Here is a 14,970-nt window from a genome sequence, read left to right on the forward strand (position 1 = left end):
ATCATATCTTAATAATAAATCCTTACCAAGAATGATAACTTTTATAGTCTCAACAGCAGTTCCAGTTGTGTTCTTCAGTTCAAGTGTGTACTCCCCAGTGTCATGTATTGTGGTCTCACGCACAGTTAATTTAGCTACTTTGGCTTCAGTTTCAATCTTGGTGCGTTCTGATTCTCTTAGCTTAGAACCAGCGAAGAACCAAGATACAGCTGGAGGTGGTCGGCCACCAATTGGAATAGCTAACTCTATGGGTCTGCCAGCTGGCACATGAACTGTCTTTTGAGTTATTCCAGCAAGGTCAATTGTGGGTAACACTATTAAAAAAACAAAACAAAACCTTTTTAATATCCATTTTGTAAATAAAATATTACACATTTTGAGTAGTCCTCAACCTATCCTTTTAACTATTATACCTACCTTTTTGGTCTTGTACAGTTACTGCTGTGACAATCTCTCTTGGTTCCGACACACCCTTCTGATTTTGTGCTCTGACTCTGAACAAATACTGTTCACCTTCATTTAGTGAGATGATTGTGTGCTCAAAGACTGTAGGCTTCAGTGTCACAACCTTCATCCACTTTTCTGTTCCAGCTTTGCTGGCCTCAATAATATAGCCAGTCAGTCTGCTGCCACCATCATGCTGTGGTTTCTCCCATGCAAGAGTTACAGTTGATTTAGTGATGTCAACTACCTCCAGTTTCTGAGGCACCATAGGAACATCAGACACCAGTACTGCATCAGATGTTTCACAAGGTTCACCAATACCATAAATATTTTCTGGCAGCACTCTGAAATAGTACATAGCTCCTTCTATAAGTCCAGTAAGTCTATAAAATGTTTTGCTGCATTTGGTAGTTACTGTCTTGTATGCTCTCATGGTAGCCTCACGTTTCTCAATTATATAATTGTTAACTGGTGCTCCACCATCAATAGTAGGAATTTCCCAAGTAATCGTCACGGAATCTTTCGACACTTCCTTAACTCTCACTGTGGCAGATGGGCCAGGTGTATCTAAATGCAAAATCAAAACGAATTATTTCCTATTTGCTCTTTTCCTGATTTGGGTAATTACTGAATTTACTGAAGCAAACAAATCAGGATTTGGATTTCATAGATGAACTCATCCTTTAGAAACATATTTCCCTTTGATTTCTACTGTATCTCTTCTTTTCCCCTCTTCCCCTCCTCTCCCACCTCACCTGCCATGGTCTTTTATCATTATTTTCTGGGTTCTACTTAAATTGCAAACTCCTTTCAGCAAACACCTTTTTCCTTCTGTCTAAAACAACATGTGTAAGTACAGTGCAATATCAATATGTAATAGTAACAATACTCACCATATACTTTAACAATGACAGTTGCTGATTTCTTGCCTGATTGATTTTCAGCCTCAACCACATATTTGCCAGCATCATACCGATTAACTTTATCCACAATAAGCAGAGTGTAGCTCTCTGTAGTGTCTATAATAGACCGATTTGCAAGGTCAACACCCTCTTTGCTCCATGTAATTACTGGAGGTGGTCTGCCAGATACAGACACCATTAGGCGCAAAGAACCACCAGCTCTGACAGTGACAGTCTTCTTTAGATCATCAGCAAGTTCAAGGTCTGGTATTTCTGATGGGGAGAGGGGAGAAATACAAAATGAATTCATCTTTGAATAGTTTTAAAGAAATATATAATCTTTCCATAAAAAAACTTGGGTTTTCAAATTACCTATTCTTTCCACAGGTTCAATTTCAGCTGATGATTCACTGAATTCACTCATACCATTCACGTTTGTGGCAGCAACTCTGAAACAGTATTTCTGGCTTGTTTTAAGAGCAGTCACTGTGAATTCAGCATTCCTTAGGGTGGCGGTAGTGTGTGGTCTGTACCACTGTTCAGTACCTTCTTCTTTCATTTCAAGAACGTAGCCTAAGAGGTCAGCACCACCATCATACATGGGCTTTGTCCATGCCAAGCTTATGCTGTGCCTAGTAGTATCCACAACTCTTGGAGCTGAAGGAGGTGCAGGAGTGTCTTTGGAATAGAGGAACACACATTTCACATTATTGCAGGGAACATTTTACAGTTTAAAAGACCTTATTTAGTAACAATATTCTAAACAATTAGTGATTAGAAATTTATCTGAAATTAATTATAATCACTTTTATTTTAAATTCATTGCAGTGCTAGTGATCATAATGAATTCACGTATTCTTTTGGATCTCTTATTTGGAATGTCATTGTAGTTAATTATGAGGCAATATGTTTAATAAATATTAAAAATATATTTTGAATTTGACTACTTACATGATGGCTCCTTGCACAGGATAGATTGAGAAGCGTCACTAGGCTCACTGTTCCCAGCAGCATTCACTGCAGTGACACGGAACTGATATTCACTATGTTCCATTAGACCTGTAACTTTCAGTCTGGTATCATAAACAGTGTAATCTCTGTTGACTCGTGTCCAGCGTAGACTTCTCTTTTCACGTTTGTCTACAAGATAGTTGCTAATCTCACTGCCACCATCTGATTCTGGTTGCAGCCACTGAATAATAATGTGTTCCTTGCCAATACCCACTGCTTCGGGTGCACCAGGTTGTGATGGAATAGCTGTTGGTGTTCAAAAATATGAAAAAAAATCAGATTTTTTTTTCAAATATTTCACATATGAAGAAGACTCCATAAATGCTGGAGCTAAAAGATGAAAGCACTTACTGAAAGCGTTTCTAGCAACAATGGCTTCTGTTTCAAGTGGAACACCTGACCCATACTTATTGACAGCTCTCACACGGAAGATGTATTCATTATTTTTAATAAGTCTTGTCACCACCCATGATAATGTTTGACATTCAGCCTCAACAATAACCCAGTTGAGCCTGCTGGTTTCACGTCTTTCTACAATGTAGTGGGTGATTTCTGCACCTCCATCTTCATGTGGAACATTCCATGCCAGAGTACACTTCTCTTCGGTTACTCTGCTAATAGTGATTTTGCCAGCACATGGACCAGGCGAATCTGAGTAGGGGTGAACAAAGGTGTAATTATAGGAGTCAATGAAAAGCTTCTCTCTCTTTTTTTGTAACTATAATTGTGAATTCTAATGAATGTTCACAGCAAACCATTGTCTATGAAATACATACCAAGCACTTTGACAAGGACTGAAACTTGCTTTGTTCCACTGGCATTTTTAACTGTTAGTGTGTATTTTCCACTATCACTTCTGTCACAATACTTGATAACTGCAATGGCCCTTTTGCTGGTGTACTGCAGAGATATCTTTTCACACAGGTCCAATTCTTTGTCACCTTTGGACCAGAAGACCTTTGGTTCTGGTTTCCCACCAATGGCTGCGTCAAGAACAAGATCAGATCCAGCCCTTATGGTCACAATTTCTCCATGCAATCTGGCATCCAGCTCAGCCTTTGGTGGTGCTATCAAAAAGAGATAAAAACATTAATGTTATAGTATTAAAACTGCAAGCTATACAATATTTTAAATGACCCAGGGGAATGTTTCTTACAATATTCATCTTTGCAAGTGACAGCACCAGTAGATTCAGATCCTCTGCTGATTACACCAGCTGCATTCTTGGCTAATATACGGAATTCATATTCTTCTCCTTCACTAAGAGCTGTCACAGTAAAGCAGTTTTCTGAGACAATGGTATAGTTGCATTTCAACCAGCGTCCATCTCCAGCTTCGTTGTATGGTTTGCGTTCTATAATATACCCAATAATTTTGCTGCCGCCATCATAAAGTGGAGGAGACCAGCTCAATGACACTGTAGACCTTGTGACATCTGTTACCTCTGGTCTGCCTGGTGGATCTGAAAGAGGACAATGTAAAATGAAAAATCTAATTCTGTTGTTGCTTAAATAATAAAGAAGAAATATACTCTAAAAGATACACTTACCAACTGGGTTTTGAGCCACTAGAGGTCTGGAAGCTTCACTAGCTTTGCTCACACCAGCAGCATTTAGGGCATAAACTCTGAATTGATATTCCAGACCTTCCACTAGTCCTGTGACTTTGTAGTTGCATTCAAAGGATGGCACGTTGTTTTCCTTCACCCAAAGAATGGTATTGCGCTCTTTCTTTTCAATCCAGTATCCAGTGATTTTGCTGCCACCATCATGATATGGTTCCTCCCAGCGAATGGCCATGGCATTGGCAGAAACAGAATAGACCTCTGGCCTGGTAGGTGGACTTGGTGGGACTGATTGTAAAAAGTAAGAGAGAAAAAAGTTAGATATGGCCACTAATTACATAAACCAGAAAAAATAATTTCTTAAAATATATGTGTGTGTGTATATGTTTGTTTTTACCGAATGGATGCTCAGCAACTATTGGTGCTGATTCCACGGGCTTGCTGACACCAAATCTGTTTTCTGAGCTGACCCTGAAAGCATACTCCATGTATTTGGTGAGATGAGTGACCTTGATCTGTGTACGTTTGACACTGGAATTTATCAGCTGCCATGCTGTTGTACCAGATTCTCGTTTCTCAACTATGTAGTTTGTAATATCAGTGCCACCATCATCTTCAGGTTCTTTCCATGACAATACACAGGATTCAGCAGAAATGGATGATATGTCAATAGGGCCAGTAACTGCACCTGGTCTTCCGATGACAACCACTGTGACAGCAAATGTTTTCACACCGGCTGTGTTCTCAAGTGTCAAATAATATTTGCCAGAGTCACCTCTCATGCTGTCCTTCACAATCAATGTAGTTCTATCCTTTGTTGTCTTGATGGTCACTCTATCAGTTTCCTTGAGTCTCATTTCTTCAAGTTTCCATGTTACTTTTGGAGCTGGTCGCCCACTAATTGGTATATCAATAGTAAAGGTGCTTCCAGCTTTGCAAGTTATAAGTTGTCTAGTTATTCCACTAAGATCTGCTGTTGGTTCAATCTGTGGCTCTTTAATAATAACAGAAGAGAAAGCTTCTCTTGGCTCACTGTAGCCTGCATCATTCTTTGCCTTGACCCGGAATTCATATTCATTGTTCTCTAGAAGACCTTCAACTGTGAAAGTAAGTTGTTTAGTGTGACCAGCTTCAACCCAATAGTCAGATCCCTTTTGTTTCATCTCAAGAAGATACCCAGTGACTCGGCTTCCACCATCATGGTCAGGTTTCAGCCAAGCTAATACTGCAGAAGATTTGGTAGTATCAATAATATCTAGTCGCTTAGGTGGAGCAGGCTCCTCGGTGGCTACAACTGGCTCTGTTAATTCACATGGTTCGCCTACACCATATTCATTTTCTGCTGAAACACGGTAGTAGAATGGCACACCTTCTGCAAGATCAGTGACCTTAAAGATTTGACGAGTACATTTTGAACTCACTACCTGCCAGCTACGACGGCTTGCTTCCCGCTTTTCCACAATGTAGTGATGGATGCGGGCACCTCCATCCAAAACAGGAGCATCCCACATTAAAGTAATAGAACCTCTGGTCACATCCTTAAAGGTAATAGGACCTGGTGGGCCAGGGGTGTCCAGTACCTTGACAGTAAATGCAATAGATTTGCTACCACTGACATTTTCTACAGTAAAGACGTATTTGCCAGCATCATTTCTATTGCAGTTCTCCACAGTCAACGTACTGAATGAGTCAGTGATGTGAATGTCAGCACGCAGGCTAAGGTCTGAGTCTGCTTTAGACCATGTAGCAGTAGGAACAGGTTTGCCTAAAAAGGCAATAAACAGCCGAATAGTTGCACCTGCTCTGACAATGTGAGTCTGCTTGAAGTTTGCATCAATATCAATTTCAGGTGAAGACAGTCTGTCAGTTGCTTGGATTGTAGCAGGAACTTCACAGCTTTCTCCCTTGCCTGCACCATTGACAGCACTCACTCGGAATTTATAATGTTCACCTGCCTCTAAGTCGGTGACAGTATATTTGGTTGCAATACAAGTCTCTGCATTGACTTTATGCCACTCTCCTAAGTCAGCTTTGCACATTTCAATGACGTAGCCAATTATTTCCATGCCTCCGTCAAAAACTGGCGTGGTCCATTCCAAACTTACACTTGTCTTTGACGTATCTGTCACTTTTACAACAGTAGGCGCACTTGGTGGGTTTACTGGCTCTCTACATTTAATCAGCCTGGAGACAGCACTTGGAGGTCCTACTCCTGCAGCATTTTCAGCCATAACTTGGAATTCATATTCATTGCCTTCAGTCAGGCCAGTTACTCTGTATCTTGTCTCAGCAATGGCTCTCTTACTGGATACTTTGACCCAGCGGACACTCTTTTTTTCTCTTCTTTCCAGGATATACTGGTTGATTTCATTTCCGCCATCGGATTTTGGCCTAGCCCATGTGAGTGTGATACTGTCTCCTGTTACATGGGTAGGCTCTGGCGTACCTGGTGCATCAGGAACAGCTGCAAAATGAAAAACAGCTTAGAAAACATGCAACAAAAGTTGGTAACTGTGTAGTTATTTGTTCAAGACATAAAGGAAACTTACTGTATGGTATTTGTGCTATAATTGGATCAGATTCTAGTGGCCTGCCAACACCAAATTTGTTAACTGCAGAGACACGGAACTGGTATTCATTGCCCTTTATTAATTTAAGTGCAGTGTAACTGCAGGCTTCACAGTTATCTTCAACTAATGCCCAGGCAATCCTACTGGTTTCACGTTTTTCAATCACATAGTGGGTAATGGCAGCACAGCCATCATTATCTGGAGGCTGCCACCATAATGTCATCTTCTCTCCATTAACGTTTGTGAATCGTATTGGTCCACCAACTTTTCCTGGAGTATCTGTGATAATAAAGCATCAGAGTTATAATTTACTTGTGCTGCCACTTAAAATGTAAATACTATTTGAGAATAGCTTACTAAAAATATGAACAAAGTACCTTGTACTCTGACTGTAATGTCTTCTTCTTTGGTGCCTGATGCATTCTTGGCTTCTACCGTGTATATACCACGATGGTCCCGAGTGGCATCTCTAACAAAGATAGTGCTAGATCCAATAACATTCGTTATTTCAATATTCATCTTCTTTTCAATCTCCTTTCCATCCTTAAACCAAGTCACTTGAGGTACTGGACGGCCTTTGATAAGAACTTTAAGTCTAATGCTCTCTCCAGCCTTAACAGTAAGGCCTTCAAAGTGCTCAGCACCGAATTCAATTGTTGGAGGAACTAAGAAGAAAGATAAAATAAAGTATACACATTCCATCATATTTATCAAGCTATTCATTGCTAATAAACAAACAAGTAATAAAGGCATATATAAGACTTTCTCTTCTGACTAGAAAATTCAGAATTTTTAAAATGTAGGGATCAATATTATATTGTAAGCTGTCCTATCTGAAATTTTATATCCTTAGAATTATTTTTTCTATGTTAGTCCACGCTCCATCATATTAAACTATTGGTTAAAATATTAATTGAAATGTGTTGGTGCAACGTGCTGAGCTATTTTAGCAATTTGCATTTCTAAATTCTGCATAGCAACAAAACCATTACCAAACCTAAGACAGGCATATCTTTGCAGTTGCCACTTGTAAACCACAGAATCACAAATTAAGGCCTTTGGCTCAATTTCAAAGTTATCTGTACTCTTTAGTTCCTGTAGTCAGGCTTAATTATTGTGAACACCTTCAAGGCACCACAGTTGTTAGAAGCTCCTGCCTTACTCAAAAGGGAAGGGGAACTGCAAGCCCCTATCCACAGTGACCCAGCCAAACCTCTCATGTTGCTCAAGCTCACCTTGTGATGTGATCTAAATCCTAAAACTCAAGCCCTGGCCTATTCCCATACTCAAATGTGTCAAAATGTTTTGGAGCAATGGCTAAAACGACACAATGTCTCTGCAATAGACTACTGCCAAAGGTGCAACAAAGAAAAGTAGCGAAACCATAACTAAATGTTAACACAGTAGCAAAGACAGAGCAGGACCCCACTGTGAATTCCAAGATGCATTCAGTAGCAGAGGAAGGCAAAAAACTCATGATATGCTGAAGGAAAAACTCCGCTGTGGCCCCAAATGTAGCAACTGGTTAAATCCTATGGATCCCTGCTGGATGCTGGTCTTGCATCTAACTCTGCTCTACCTTTGGGTGGAGTGGGAGGGAGAGGTGGGGAAAGCCTGCTGCTCCTGGAAGGAGTGGTATACACTCCCTCTCCAGTCAGCAGCTCATATACCCAATATAAGCTAAAAGGTGCCAGACAGGAGCTTAGCTGGATTTAGAACCTACCATATAAAAATGCAAGTGTAACATACTAAATTAGTAATAAATAATGCTTACCACATTCATCTCTGGTCATGATATAGCCTGAAGATTGTGATGGTGGGCTGACTGTTCCGACAGCATTTCTTGCAATCACTCTGAACTCATATCGGTCACCTGGGCTAAGTCCTGTAACTGTATATTGGCATTCACTGATATCAGTAAAATTGCATCTGAGCCAGCGGTCATCACTTCCTTGCCGTTTCTCGATGCTGTAGGCCACAATCTTACTGCCTCCATCATGCAATGGTGCAGTCCATTTAAGGGTGACAGTTTCCCTGGTGATATCAATATAATCAGGAGTGCCAGGTGGATCTGAAAGGGCAATAATTACATACAGGATTATTTTTATTATAAATCTGCATGATGGCTAACAATATATTACAATATATACATTTTCTTAGTGAAGTGCTTGTTTACTCACCTACTGGAGACACAGCCAAGGTAAATTTGCTTGGCTCGCTAACTGGACTTACACCAGCAGAATTTTCAGCATATGCACGGAATTGGTAATCCAGGCCCTCAATCAATCCAGTAATTCTGTATTCTTTACCAGATATTTGTGAAACATTAACTTTCTGCCATAAAATGCTGTTTCTTTCTTTCTTTTCAACATGGTATCCAGTAATTTCTGAACCTCCATCATAAACTGGAGCATCCCAAGATATTGTCATTCCATCAGCCGTTACATTGTACACAATAGGTTTGCCTGGTGGGCCTGGTGGTCTGAACTGGTGTTTTGCTACAACATCTGCTGAGACAAGTGGTGGGCTTACGCCATATCTGTTTTCAGCACGAACTCTAAACTGATATTCGGTGTCTTTAACTAGGTTAGGAACTTTGAAAGTTGTCCTAGCAACACTAGAACACACCATTTTCCAATTGGTTTGTGAAGTTTCTCTCTTCTCAATGCTGTAGCAGGTGATTTCTCCTCCTCCGTTGTCTTCAGGAGCATCCCATGACATAACAACACTGTCTGCTTTGATTTCATCTAGTCTTATGGGTCCTTTTGGTTTTGATGGAGGACCAAGAGTTATGACTGTGATTGTAAATGACTTTCTGCAAACTGAATTATCAAGAATTAAGGTGTATTTGCCACCATTCTCTTTTTTCACATTCTTGATGCTTAAACTTATTTTGTTTTCAGTTTTCTTGAAGCGAACTTGTTCACTTTCTTTAAGAGGGATGTTGTCCTTGAGCCAGCTCATAGTTGGTCTAGGTTTACCTTTATATGGCAATTCAATGTGCATATTATGGCCAATTCTTACAGTAATTTGTCCTCCAAAGATATCAGAAAGGTCAACTTCAGGTGTTATTACAAAGTCTTTTACTGTAATGGGTCCAACAGTAACAGCATCGCTCAATCCTTTTTCGTTTTTAGCAGATACTCTGAATTCCATGACAGAAAGCTCCTTAAGTTTTTCAACTTCAAATTCACATGTCTTACTTATGCCTGCATGTGACCATTCTTTTTCTTCAATCATTTTCTTTTCAATAACATAGTCTGATATAATGCTACCACCATCGAAGTCAGGTTTGCTCCACTGTAAGGTAACAGAAGTCTTTGTAGAATCTTTCATGGCCAGATCCTTTACAGGTCCAGGTACTTCCGCGGGCTTCACTGGTTCTGAAGTCTCACAAGGTTCTCCCAATCCATTTTCATTTTCTGCAAGAACTCGGAAGAAAAATGCAGTCTTCTCTGACAGGTTAGTTACCTTAAATGTTGTATGAGAACACTTCGTTGTAATAGTAGACCAGGCTCTTTTGGTGGCATCTCTTTTTTCAATGACATAATTTGTTATTTCAGAACCACCATTAATGAGTGGTGGCTCCCATATAAGTGTAACAGTGCCACGAGAAACATGTTTAAGCTGCAGTTTCTGGCAGGCTGATGGTGTATCAAGTACTTTAACATTCACAAATGAAGATTTTGGTTCACCAATTCCATTCTCGATTGTGAGAACGTATTTTCCCGTGTCATTCCGAGTAACTTGAGGAATAATAAGTAATGTGGATGATTCTGTGTTCTGAATGTTGTATCTTTCATCAATTCCAAGATTCTTTTCACCCTTTCTCCACATGACAGTTGGAGGAGGTCTCCCTTTGAATGGAATCATTATCTGTACATCTTCACCTGCTTTAGCTACAATGGAGGTTCTGAGAGCAACATCCAGGTCAATCTCTGGCTCCTCTGCAGAAATAAATAATAGTAAAAATACGAATAATTTGGAAAACAAAATATAAAATTATTTGAAATACCAAAACCCTACAAAATGATAATTAAATCAATTAAAGGTACATACCAAGTATATCTTTAGCTTGTACATATTCTGTCATTTCAATAGGCTCTCCTTGCCCAGCACAATTTATAGCAGATACACGGAAATAATAATTGACTGCAGGTTGAAGATGGGATACAACATACTCAGTTGTTCTCACTTCTCCTCTAGCACTGACTACAGACCATTCTTCTTGTTCTCCTTCTCTCTTTTCCACTACATAGCTGGTAATTGCACTTCCTCCATCATAGGCAGGCTTAGTCCAGCCAAGGGTGACAGATGTCTTAGTAGTATCCACAATCTTTAGCTTAACTGGTGGCCCTGGTTTGTCTGTAAAAGATATTTGTCCTCAGTTATTCCCAGACAATCCCATGAAAGTCTGCCCATTATAACTTGGCCCTTAAACAATGAGATGTGTGTGTGTAAATTATTTCTTACCAATAGGATCTGCAGCTTTGTAGAAGTCAGACGCTTCAGAGAATGGACCTTGTCCAGCTGCATTGACAGCACAAACTCGGAAATGATATTCACTGTTTTCAGTTAGTCCTGTTACTTTCTGTCTGGTGTCACGGATAGTTTCTTTAACAACCTTGAACCAACTTAGACTCTTCTTGTCACGTTTCTCAAGGTAATATCCACTTATTTCACTACCTCCATCTACAGTTGGCCTGTTCCAGACAACTGTCATTGAATGCTTGGTTATCATAGTGACCTCTGGTACACTAGGTGGTCCAGGTGTAACTGGAAAAAAAAAGAAAGAAAAAATTACAGTAGTTCAGTACCACTTAAAACTAAAACATTCAGTACTATTCAGTTGTATTAGTTAATATACGTTTCTCACCAAATGCATTTTTAGCTATAACTGGTTCAGATTCCAGTGGATCACCAACTCCAAACTTGTTCACACCTCGGACACGGAACACATACTCATTTCCTTTGATGAGTTTTGTGGTAGTGATGACACATTCCTCTAGTTTTTCAGAAATTAAAGACCATACTACCCGACTTGTCTCACGTTTTTCAACAATGTAGTGTGTTACAGTTGCACCACCATCATCTACTGGAGGTTCCCACATTATGGTAATCTTTTCAGCAGTGACTGTCTTGAACTGTATAGGCCCACCTGGAGGTCCTGGCTTGTCTGTTGAGGACAGAAGAAATGAGACATACATACATACATACATATACATTATATATATATATATATATATATTAGTTTAATACAATAATGCTATTATTCTAATTCAATACATACCAAGTATTTGCACTCTAATGTGAGCTGATGCTGAACCCATGGCATTCTTTAATTTTAATTCATAGTTTCCGCTGTTAAAACGAGTTGCATCTTTGATGAGTATAGATGCAAAGTCTGTTGTGTTTTCAATAGACACTTGTGCACTGGTTTGTATCTCTTTGCCATTTTGGAACCATTCAATTGTAGGTATAGGCTTTCCTGAGATGCCAAGTTTCAGCTTAACTGCAGTACCTGCTTTGTATTTCACCACATCTGTGTATTCTGGTTGTACATCAATTTCAGGTGCACCTTAAAAGAGGAACAAAAAAATAAAAATAAAAATGGTATAAAGATTTCAAACCACTCAGAAGATTCAAAACCATACCAATATTTTTATTAAGCAATAATAATAGAGGTAATTAATATAAGGCATTGTATAATATACACTATGCCAGGGGTCAGCAACCTTTCAGAAGTGGTGTGCCAAGTCTTCATTTATTCACTCTAATGTAAGGTTTCGCGTGCCAGTGCTATATTTTAACATTTTTAGAAGGTCTCTTTCTATAAGTCTATAATATATAACTAAACTACTGTTGTATGTAAAGTAAATAAGGTTTTTAAAATGTTTAAGAAGCTTCATTTAAAATTAAATTAAAATGCAGAGCCCCCCCGGACCTGTGGCCAGGACCCGGGCAGTGTGAGTGTCACTGAAAATCAGCTCGTGTGCTGCCTTTGGCATAGGTTGCCTATCCCTGCACTATGCAATACTTGGCAGTGCCTAGATACTATGGTCATAGGTGTTTTAGATATGCAGAGAGGGAAAAAAAAGATAGGTCATAGCTATATGTCACATTTCAGTCCAAAAGTTCTCAAACTCTTCGGAAATTAAATAATACATTAATTACATCACTACTAAAAAGCATCCACGTCTCTGGGGAAGGACTGCATCTAGGAGGACAAATGGTGCAACGCACACTGCACAACATTTGGGGGAAAGGACATTTTAGCCAAGGACACTGGGGCAAACCTCTGCTCCTATGAGAAGTGTCACAAGATCTTTAATGTCCACACACAGCAAAAACAATCTCAATTTCTCAGGTCTTGTCCAAGTGGCCCAAACACAGTCAACTGTATGGAACTCAAGTTATCTACATTGGGAAGATGAAGGGCTCAATCAGCTCTGTTCAGATTGTATCTTTGTCCAGTGAGGCTAGATAATGCAAACCCAGTGCTTAGAGCATTATGCTAGCCCTCCAGTTTTTAAACTCAGCTTCTTACAATTGTTTTCTAAAGACTAGGATTCAAGCACTGGTTATATGAAACAATTCTGACTTTGAGCCCTGAAGAATCACAAAATATTATGTAATTGCAAAACTCTTACCATATGTATCAACACACGTGATAGGACCTAAAACATCTGATGGATTGCTAATGGACCCAACAGCATTCTTAGAACAGACACGGAATTCATACTGAGAATTTTGCGTTAGTCCAGATACAGTAAACTGAGTCTCAATGACATTGGTGAAACTGCCCTTTGTCCATCTGCCATTTGGAAGATCACGTTTCTCGACAATATAACCAGTGATCTTGCTACCGCCATCGTAGGATGGTTTTGTCCAAGAAAGACTGACAGACGTCTTGGAAATATCTGTGACACGAACATTTCTTGGGGGTTCTACAGTAAGAAAAAACAATAGTATTTATAATTAATAGCAGTACTAGCATTGTCTGTTGGCTTACTGTATAGGAAAGAACATTACAGTGAAAATGGTGATTTCCCCCCCCCCCCCCATAAAGTACACACCACAAGCATCAATTGCAAGAACTGGATCAGAAGGATGGCTTGCTTTTCCAATGCCAGCTGCATTTTCTGCATAAACCCTGAATTCATAGATAAGTCCAGCACTGATGGTGGTGACTTTGAAGTGAGTTGTGCGAATAAGGGTCTTGTTAGCCTTCTGCCATAAAATACTGTTCCTATCTTTCATTTCCAAATGGTATCCAAGAACTGCACTGCCTCCATTAGTGACTGGTTCATGCCACCCAACAGTGATGCTCTCTCGGGTGACATTGGTGACCCATGGCGTGGAAGGTGGTCCAGGTGTTGCTAGAGACATTAAAAGAAGCAGTTAATATATCATTAAAAAAAATTAAAAGCAAGAACAAAATGTTATGTGAGAAACTGATGACTTACTGTATGGGAGCTTAACAGTTACACATTGTGAATCAATGTGGTCACTGATTCCAAAGCGGTTTTCAGCTTTGATACGGAATTGGTATTCTTCTCCTGTTGTTAGCTTCATGACTTTAATAATGCTTCTAGCAACTGTTGCAGACACCTCAGACCAAGCAGCAGTACTTGTTTCTCTTTTCAGTACAATATAGTTGGTAACTTGACTTCCACCATCATTATGCGGTGGCTGCCATTTGAGAGTTACGCTCTCTTCAGTGATATCACTGACAACAACAGGACCAACTGGAGGACCTGGTCTGTCTAGCACTACAATGTTAATGAATGATTTAGTGGTTCCACTGGAGTTGGCAGCAGTGATGTCATATCTACCAGCATCACCAGCCATACTTTCTTTAAGGTTAATGATGATACTTTCTGCTGTGGTTTCTGTATTAAACCTCAGGGTTGCTTTCAATGGAACACCATCTCTGGATAATGTCATCTTTGGCAATGGTTTTCCAGAAATTGGAATTTCAACCTTTAGGTTCGATCCCGCTCTAATGTACACAGTGTTATGTGGGAAGCCCTTCATATCAATATCAGGAGATTCTGAAAAACAAAATGTTTCCAAAACATTAAAAATGTGAGTTTTTTAAATTGGATATGTTTTTATAATGTATGCAAACATTTCATCATGTGTTTTTTAATGTCAGCAGACATACCCAGTTGTTCTCTCACTGTAATAGGGAGCAGGAGTTCTTTAGGATCACTTAGACCAGCTTGATTTTCTGCACACACTCTGAAGAAATAGTCAACATTCTCTTTGAGACCGTGAACAACATGATGAGTTGTCTTTACAACTGCACATTTAATCCATTTTTGCTGTCCTTTCTCAAGAGCTTCAATGAGGTAGCTCACAATTCTGCTTCCACCATCATGTTCTGGTTTTAACCATGACAGAGAAATGCTGTCTTTAGTGACGCCAGTTACTCCAAGCTTTTCTGGTGGGCTTGGTTTTTCTAAGATAAAAAAGA

The 14,970-nt window shown here is 39.6% G+C and overlaps 1 protein-coding gene across 2 annotated transcripts in view; it reads right to left on the minus strand.

Annotated features, from left to right (window-relative positions):
* Positions 1 to 14,970, minus strand: part of TTN (titin) — a 307,719-nt gene that overhangs the window by 15,916 nt on the left and 276,833 nt on the right. For both annotated transcript variants that reach the window (XM_065560805.1, XM_065560804.1), the window contains 22 exons: positions 14,659 to 14,955; positions 13,958 to 14,545; positions 13,568 to 13,870; positions 13,142 to 13,438; positions 11,782 to 12,069; positions 11,368 to 11,667; positions 10,965 to 11,267; positions 10,551 to 10,856; positions 8,672 to 10,438; positions 8,266 to 8,562; positions 6,869 to 7,156; positions 6,471 to 6,770; positions 4,319 to 6,385; positions 3,907 to 4,209; positions 3,514 to 3,819; positions 3,134 to 3,424; positions 2,709 to 3,008; positions 2,298 to 2,603; positions 1,719 to 2,024; positions 1,338 to 1,619; positions 418 to 1,011; positions 27 to 314 (listed from right to left, as the gene is read on the minus strand). In XM_065560805.1, coding sequence (XP_065416877.1) covers positions 27 to 314; positions 418 to 1,011; positions 1,338 to 1,619; positions 1,719 to 2,024; positions 2,298 to 2,603; positions 2,709 to 3,008; positions 3,134 to 3,424; positions 3,514 to 3,819; positions 3,907 to 4,209; positions 4,319 to 6,385; positions 6,471 to 6,770; positions 6,869 to 7,156; positions 8,266 to 8,562; positions 8,672 to 10,438; positions 10,551 to 10,856; positions 10,965 to 11,267; positions 11,368 to 11,667; positions 11,782 to 12,069; positions 13,142 to 13,438; positions 13,568 to 13,870; positions 13,958 to 14,545; positions 14,659 to 14,955 — 10,377 coding nt within the window. The remainder of the gene's footprint in view (positions 1 to 26; positions 315 to 417; positions 1,012 to 1,337; positions 1,620 to 1,718; positions 2,025 to 2,297; positions 2,604 to 2,708; positions 3,009 to 3,133; positions 3,425 to 3,513; positions 3,820 to 3,906; positions 4,210 to 4,318; positions 6,386 to 6,470; positions 6,771 to 6,868; positions 7,157 to 8,265; positions 8,563 to 8,671; positions 10,439 to 10,550; positions 10,857 to 10,964; positions 11,268 to 11,367; positions 11,668 to 11,781; positions 12,070 to 13,141; positions 13,439 to 13,567; positions 13,871 to 13,957; positions 14,546 to 14,658; positions 14,956 to 14,970) is intronic.

The sequence above is a fragment of the Chrysemys picta genome, chromosome 11, assembly GCF_011386835.1.
Source record: "Chrysemys picta bellii isolate R12L10 chromosome 11, ASM1138683v2, whole genome shotgun sequence".
Classification (NCBI taxonomy): Eukaryota; Metazoa; Chordata; order Testudines; family Emydidae; genus Chrysemys; species Chrysemys picta.